At 37.2% G+C, this 8,663-nt stretch overlaps 1 protein-coding gene across 1 annotated transcript; it reads right to left on the bottom strand.

The window, feature by feature from the left end:
- Positions 1 to 1,250: 1,250 nt before the first annotated feature.
- On the bottom strand, positions 1,251 to 4,028 carry il1b (interleukin 1, beta). Its single transcript, XM_027139384.2, has 7 exons — positions 3,904 to 4,028; positions 3,745 to 3,778; positions 3,387 to 3,465; positions 3,100 to 3,280; positions 2,813 to 2,980; positions 2,230 to 2,369; positions 1,251 to 1,738 (listed from the first exon to the last, which is right to left on the bottom strand). The coding sequence occupies exons 2-7, from the start codon at positions 3,774 to 3,776 to the stop codon at positions 1,496 to 1,498; spliced, it is 843 nt and encodes a 280-aa protein (XP_026995185.2). The 5' UTR covers positions 3,777 to 3,778; positions 3,904 to 4,028; the 3' UTR covers positions 1,251 to 1,495.
- Positions 4,029 to 8,663: the final 4,635 nt, after the last annotated feature.

The following is an 8,663-nucleotide window of genomic DNA, read 5'->3' as shown; positions in this document are numbered from 1 at the left end:
AGTTCAGATGACACAGTTAACATGGCACTCCACTTCATCCTCCAGCATCTGGACTCCTCAGGAACCAATGCCAGGATCCTGTTTGTGGATTTCAGCTCAGCTTTTTAAAACAATCACTTCAGCTCTGCCACAAGACAAGCTCCCTCAGCTAAGTGTGCACGATTCCACCTGATGATAGATCACAGACTTCCTGACTGACAGGAGGCAGCACATTATATTTTATTTACATTATTTAGCAGATGCCCTTATCAAGGGCAACTTACATTTGATCTCATTTATACAACTGAGCAACTGAGGGTTAAGGGCTTTGCTTAGGGACACAGCAGTGGCAGATTGGTGGACATGGGCTTCGAACTCACAACCTTCTGATTGGTAATCCAACTCCTGGACAGTCAGTACCGGTTTCCCCAAGGCTGGGTTATTTTTCTTTGACTCTTCTCCCTGTATACCAACAGTCTGTCAAACTATTGAAGTTTGGGCTCATCAGAGGAGGGGATTGGTCTGGAGCTCAATGTGGGAAAAGCAGTGGTAATGGAAGCAGAATTGCCCAGACACACTGCAGGTGGTTGCAGAATATCATTTACTCTACTGACAATTACTTCAATCTGCCACCTCTTCAGGCTATGTACACTTCCAAGACCCTAAAATGGGCAGATAAGATGGGGCTCCTGACCCAGGCTAATATCCAGGAATCATCATGGTCTCTTATCCGCATCCTTGGACATTAACGAATAACCCCACATACTTCCTACTTGTTTACCTTCTTACCTCAAACTATGACTTGTTGCACTTTTCCACTTTTGAACATCACATACTACTGTATTATAGTTAAGGCTTTTATTGTGTCTATTGTATTTTCTTTCTTTTTTTTTTAAAGATAATTATGTTTAGACTTATAGTTTTTACTATTGCTTAAAGTTTTTTTTTTATTTAGGCTTCTTTAGTTCAGTATAACTATGGACCAGTAAACTATGACAAATTCCTTGTATATGTAAACTCACAGTACTTAAAGGTGCTTCTGAAGATGCAATAAAGGTGCTTCTGACTTTGATTAAAATTAATTCTACTATTTTCACTATATGTATTTCTGGCCATTGTCTTTAAGGGTGCACCATGGATCTGAAGATAGTCCACACCGATCGGATGTCAACTTCAATCAGATTATTATATTACAAGACAAGGGTTAGGGTTAGGGCCTAAATTACACTCAGGTTTTCCATCTTTATGCAAATGTTAAACAATGCCACAAATTTGAAAGAAAAATATTTTATTAGACTTTTAAACATATAAATAAATTAGAGTAATAAAATCTATACAAAATTTATAATAAATAAGTTACATTTTAAATATAATTAAATAAATATGGTTAATGTGAAACCACCAACAATCACAAGACAGTCAGGTATCTCGAGCTGAGATAAACTTAAACATAAAATGAGCCTCCAGATTTACACTTAGTACTTAGTACATACTTTCTGGAAACTGTTTTTCTGAATCAGAACTCATTCTGAGAGACTACTGTCTCATCATGGAGCGTGAACAACTGCAGGTGGCTGGTTTGCTGATGTGTCATTTGCACTGGCTTAAAGTCGTCCTTGGACGTGGTGATGAACCAGCCCGGGTATTTCACCGACTCGAAGGTGTTCAGCGAGTCACCGGGTCCGTTTCTCAAGAAAAGGAAGCGCTCCATTCCATCGTTCTCCTTGATGGTCTTTAGGCTCTCTTTATCTTTTACCTCCTACAAAAGAATGAATCCATTACATCTATCATAATCATTACAAGTTTGTGTTTTCTAACTTTTACTGCATCAGATATTTTGTGTAAAAGTTTTAGTTATGCTCCTCTTGTATTGGGGTGCCATCAGTTTCCACTGGTATTACATTTACAAATAGGTATGTAAAGTAAAGTTTAAAGACATTTAAAACTAGGTAAAGTGTCCTTAACACCAACTAATGTCAATGTTTTAGATTAATTAAAACATTAATAAAACCTCTACATCTTCCTCTATCCACTAGAACTGAGAATATCATGTCACATTCTGGCACATGTTCAACAGTGTGTATTACTGTATAATCTGAACTTTCTGAAACAATAGGAAGAAGAAACCAGGCTGTGACTGAATTCTTTCTTGCTTGTGAATCACTTTGATGGAAACACTGTGTGCCAACTTGTTAACTCTAAATGATTATGTAAGCTTTGTCATTGCATTAGATGGTTGTGTTTACATACCTCTATGCCTAAAAAAGGAGTATCATTCTGCATTGTACATGACAGAAACAGGTTGCTCTTCACAATCCCCAAACACACAGGCTGGCCTTTTGTGTTTCCTCTGCAGTTTGGTGGGTTGTAGGCTGAGAGATTGAACCATGCTGTCGAAAAATAATCCACTTCAGTTAAATGTCAATTCAACTTGGAGGTTTATACATTGGACAAGAAACACAAAAGGATGCAGTAGAAAGAAAGAATTAGACTGAAAAGGTGTGATGTTTCAGATGTGAATTTATAGACAGATGGATAGAACAAGAAGCAGATAAAGGAACAACACAGAAACCTAGAGCAACAGTAGTAGCAGTAGTATAGTGGTTATAGTAGTATAGTTGTTAAGGTTGAAGGTTCAAAGCTAATGACTGGAAGAATGTAAATTCAGACCCTAGCAGTGACAAAGAGCTCAGTTTGACTCTTTATCAGGTTAGATCTTAATACACTACAGGTGCTAGGTTAAATGATTTGATTGAATTTCGTCTCAGATTTTAAATCCAAATCAATTCCTCTAAAGTGTTAGTAGTGACACTGATTTGTATTGGAAGTTTACCTTTATTCTCTTCATTTCCACCTTTCAGAGTAATGGCCAGCAGTATAGGAAGCTTGTCTCTTCGCACCAAGGCCCTTTTAGACTTGTCACATATTGTGCACTGCACAGTCTTGTCCTGCATGCTGTAACTCTTGGATTCACTACAATTCAGATCGATCACTATGCTCTCTGTGTGAGAAAGATGGAGATGTGTCAGTGCTCAATGAGTCAGTTTGATTGCAGAAAAATCACTGGAGCAAAATAAGAATATATGCATGTACAATAAGATGAAATATTTTGAACCCCACCTTCAATCACATTCTCCATGAAGATAGTGAAGAGGTCCTGGTCAGTGAACTCTGTGGACTGAACATGTTGAGTGTGCTTCATCCTCTGCAGAGCGATTATAACGTTAGCAACACTGCGCATGCTAAAAGGCTCCTTGGTGACCTGGATACGGATTCCTTTGTGCAGGTCACATCTACCGCTCTGTAACACATCAGAGTCCACAGTGAGCTCAGGTTTTTATACAGTAAAAAGGAACGAGGTGTGATGAGGTGAGGTGAGGTTTTACAAATCTGTATCCATGACTTACCATGGCCAAAGGATCAGAGCAGTCTAGTTCATCAAAATCTGCATCATCTGAGTCAAATCCACAGTCGCTGTTAAAGTAGCTGTTAAAACAGAATGAATTCATGAACGTGTGTTTATTTTTTGTTTCCTAGCATACAATACTGTATTGTTAGCATACAATAATTCTCTAATCCTTAACTGCATTGATTTCCACACATGAATTTATCTATACAGCTTCATAATTCAGATGACTTTCCACTACTTGTCAGCCAAAATCACTTGAGTGACTGAACACCTTCACAGACTTGTACTAAAACTTTATAATACCAACGTCACAAGGCATTGCCTTCATTCGGTTATTTTTTCAAGATAAGACTTACCTTTCCAGCATTAACAATTCCTTATTAGCCATTTCTATAAAAAAAAAAATTCAGATAGTTTAGTTTTAATTTAATTCAAGCATTGAAATATTTCACATACACATAAATCCATACACATACATATAAATACACATACATTTAAATCTACAGAATACATACCAGTGGTTAATGAGATCAGATTAGAAAATCCGATGTGAAGTTGTCCTTGTGAGACTCTTTTTTTCTGGCCGTTGAGCTGCTAGTCAATGCAGTTTGTCTTTTTGCTGTTGTATTTATATTCTCAGTGTTGGGAAATTCACCCTGAAACTGGAACCACCTGATTCTTCTCAAGGATTTCTCAACCATTTCAACCAAGTTCAAATGAAATTTTAAGTGAAATTTCCGAAATATCTAAACATCGATGGCAATGTTAGTGAGCTAATTCATTCTGCACAAACATCTTTATCTTTACAAGTCCTTAAAACCTCTTAAAATGTTTTCAGTAAAAGAGAATGAAAAGATGAAGAACATCAGAAAACTGACAACAAAGGTACTTCAACAAACTTTCTAATGAAAGCCAGCTTTTTAAAAAAGACTTTTTAAAAACAAAAACAAAACATAAAATCCTATCCACACAAGCTATTCGTCAAAAAATATCCCATTTGTTCATTTGTACAGGCTCCGTGAAATGATTCAAGTGAAAGTTGCATAACAGCAGCAAAAGTGGATGAGTAAAAAACTGACAAAATAAAATATCCCAAATAAAATAATATGGTGGGGGTTTGACTCCATTCTTTGGTGGCTTCCTCTGTTTTATAGCTGTTAAGCAATAAAATCTAAATAAATTAAACATCTGGTGAGGTTAAATATCTATATGTTAGATGCAGTGGTTAGCATAGTGGTTGGATTTATCCATCCATCTATTTTCTGAAAGCTCAGACATTCACTCACACACACACACACACACACACACACACACACACACACACACACACACACACACACACACACACACACACACACACACACACACACACACACAAACCAGACAATTTCAAGATGCCAATCAGCCTTCAATACATGTCTTTGGACTGAGGGAGTAAACTAGACAAAATCCCTGAAGCACAAGGAAAACATGGAGTCTGCTTATAAAGGGTGGAGGTGGGACTCAAACCCTCAACCCTAGATTCGCAGGCCAAACATTCCACTATGTCCTGAGTACGATTTAAATGTACTCACTCACTCATTCATTTTCTACCGATTATCCAAACTACCTCGGGTCACAGGGAGCCTGTGCCTATCTCAGGCATCTCTGGGCATTGAGGCAGGATACACCCTGGACGGAGTGCCAACCCATCACAGGGCACACACACACGCGCACACACACACACACACATACACACACACACACACACACACACACACACACACACACACACACACACTCTCATTCACTTACACACACACACTACGGACAATTTTCCAGAGATGCCAATCAACCTACCATGCATGTCTTTGGACCGGGGGAGGAAACCGGAGTACCCGGAGGAAACCCCCGAGGCACGGGGAGAACATGCAAACTCCACACACACAAGGCGGAGGTGGGAATCGAACCCCGACCCTGGAGGTGTGAGGCGAATGTGCTAATCACTAAGCCTCCGTGAACCAACCCCCCCCCCCCCATTTAAATAAGAATAAATCAACTTCCGATTTAAATCATGTCCAATTAATCTGTATAGCCAAATACAAATACATATATTTAGTCATTTGGAGCACTAACCAGATACAGATAGAGACTGTGACTCTGTGTTATGCATTAATATGCATCAGTATCTGGACATTTAGGTTTTTTCTGCCCTCAAGTGGTAAAAATAAGTCTCTGCCTAAAAGAAGGTTGTACCATTTAAATAAAAGAACCAAAATATGACATTACTTGCTGGTCGGCAGGAAGGAATTAGTGTTGAGTCGGTGGTGATCTCAGAAATTGACCTGTTGGTTGCTTAATTCCACTCAACTACAAATTGTTGTAGAAAGGATATTATTTACATTTACATTGACATAATGATGTCCCTTTCTGAGCCTCGTTCCACTCAAGGTTTCTTTCTCATTTCATCTCATGGAGTTTTTCCCTCATTAGGTTTTTTCCTATCAATCGATATTAGAGTTATATAGTAATTTAATTTTAAACGTTAAACTTCTACATATTAACTGTCTTTGCATACTTATGTAAAGCTGCTTTGAGACAATGTAAACTGTTAAAAGCATTACACAAATAAACATTGATTAAAATCAAAATATTGATTTTAACTGAATTAAGTCATGCCAGATTTAAATGTATAACCAAATACAGATACATATATACAAATATTAGGGACAATTACCAGATACAGACAGTGCCATGGTGTCATTAACACAATTTTTAGTTATTTCTGCCCTCATGTGACAAAAATAAACCACTGCATGACAGAATTTAATCATTTCATCTCGTGAATGACCAAAATAAGCATTTTTTTGCTGTAATCTTTCTCAATAATCTTTCACCTCACACTTGAAAAATCAAATGACTGAATTCCTGTCTCTCTCATATTCCTGCAGACAGTTTTTATTAAGTTATGACCTCATTTCCTTTATGTCTGGAATTTTGCCTAAACATTAAGCCTGAATATTTTGGGTCTCTTTATGCAGATGAAATACCTACAGATGTCTACCAATAAGATCTAATCATTATATTAACATTCACAAAACAAAAACAGTCATTTTTCTTTTTAACCATGCTACATATAATATTTGACTCAGTATAGCATGCTATGCCGTTATAATGTAGGAAAATAATGAACAGTGAGGTATAGAGATGGAACCTGTATGCGAACAAAAAATAAAAATTGAGATAAAACTGACTGCTAAACAAGAGTTAAAAGTGAGAGAAAGTCTATGCCGATTTGATGGTAGAGAGAAGAGTGGTCCATCTGAAGGAAGGAGGATCCATGCCGACAGGTACGTATGGTTGTGTACACACCTGCAGCAAAGATGGAGCATATAAGAAAAAATGGAAGTGACTGGTGAAGATAGTCAAGCAAAACAAATCTCACAATAAACAGAAGAAAGAAAGATCCTGATATAGATTGAGAGGTTGGATGACCTTATAAGTTTATCTCCAAAAGCATGTATACAAGTGGTTAAGATGGAATATAGAAGTCATTGCTGAATCACTGCAATGGAGGACAGGAAAGGGGTCAAAAAAGGAAAGCTGGCAAGTAGATATCATCAGTATTCAGGCACTCCTCACAAATGGACTGCCCAGCGGTAAGTTCTTACCAAGGCCAATAGAGAGACTATATGCTTAATGAATGATTTTCTGTGATATGACTGTGAAACTAATTGGCTGAAGGCAGCCATATTTTTAAAGTAATTAATTGATGATTAAAAATGCAGTTAGAGACTAGCAGAACCTTGCATGACACCAAATTTCAGCTTTCAAGGATTACGGGTTCTTGAGAAGCAGCTTAATGAACTTCATTCTGCTTGATTGATATATGAGCAGAGCCAAATGTTGCAAAAGTAATTCTGTACAGTGTGTATAAACAAATTAACCTGAAGAAGAAATTTTACTGTGAATTAATCTTTGGTGTGGACGAACATGAATACCCCCTAGTGGCCATTAATGAGAATGCATCACATTGCAGTACCCAAAAAAATCACCAAAAACGTTTAGTTGATGATTGACTTAAGGTTCCTGATAAACAGTCACTACTGGCACACCCCCTATAAATGACCATGCCCCAAACTTTGTTTATGACCTTAGAATATCATCCTGTTTGTACCAAGTTTTGTGTGAAACCAAATAATCATGTGTTAGAGCTGTATGGGAAACCTAGCTTACACGGCGGAATGGAATTGATTGAGGTATTGATACAATATCACTTAGAAATGGTAACATGTTTCAATCATTATTGAGGTTCACACATACCTGAATAATTGGACTTCTTAGGACAAATCTTAGGACCAGTTAAATATTATTACCACTGAAATATTTCCGATAATATGGAAATTATCACAAATTTCAGCAGGTGGAGATAAAAGGTCCAAAAGGCTGTTTTTAGAAAGTGCTCAAAAGAAACAACTCTACTCAACTTGTTCATGCATTTCTCTATAGAAGGATGGCCTGAACTTAGTCCAGTGCCTGGGCTGTGCCAGTGTTTTTGGGTTGTTTTTTTTACCTTGTTATAATGGATTTTTCAGTTCTCCAAGGAAGTTTCAAGTCTTTTCTGATTTCTTAATCATTTTCTCCAGCTTTTTTTCTTCTAACAATTTCTCAAAGCAGTTCCTTGGTCTTCATAACAGCAGGACTGATATGATCTGCCATTTTAGATGTAAAAGCTCCCACACCTATTGTGCATCCATACAAACGAATACAAGAAATTGAAATGAAATAAACACAGTGCGGTTTATTTAAATTATTTAGTGTAAATGCTTAATAGAAAGCTGTAAGGGATTTGGTCAAGAGGTGACCAAGATTTGAATGAAAAAGTGATCATTCTAACAGGGTTTTGGAAAACCTACCAGAAGACATCTATCTCAGAAATACTCCATCAATCAGGCCTTTATTGAAGACCTTCAGTAAGCCATTCCTCAATAAAAGGCATTGTCAGACATGTCAGACATTTAAAAGACACTGGGACACTGAGGAAAAAGATTCTCTCCTCTGATACATTTCAATGCACAGAAAGCTTAAATAGCAGAGGTTGGCAGAGCTTTGTTAGATGTAGAAGAATAATGAGTGTTATACTGTAGTGGACCCTCAAAAACTGTCAGGACTGAGCCGTTTAATGCTAATGGCAAAGAAATGTACATAACATTATGGTAAATTACAATGAATTCATGGTAAATGTTTATCAAATTACATTAGAGCACATAAACTCCCAAAAGATTAATGAACAGGA

Source organism: Tachysurus fulvidraco, chromosome 20 (genome assembly GCF_022655615.1).
Source record: "Tachysurus fulvidraco isolate hzauxx_2018 chromosome 20, HZAU_PFXX_2.0, whole genome shotgun sequence".
Lineage (NCBI taxonomy): Eukaryota > Metazoa > Chordata > Actinopteri > Siluriformes > Bagridae > Tachysurus > Tachysurus fulvidraco.
This window is presented reverse-complemented; position numbering and strand designations above follow the sequence as displayed.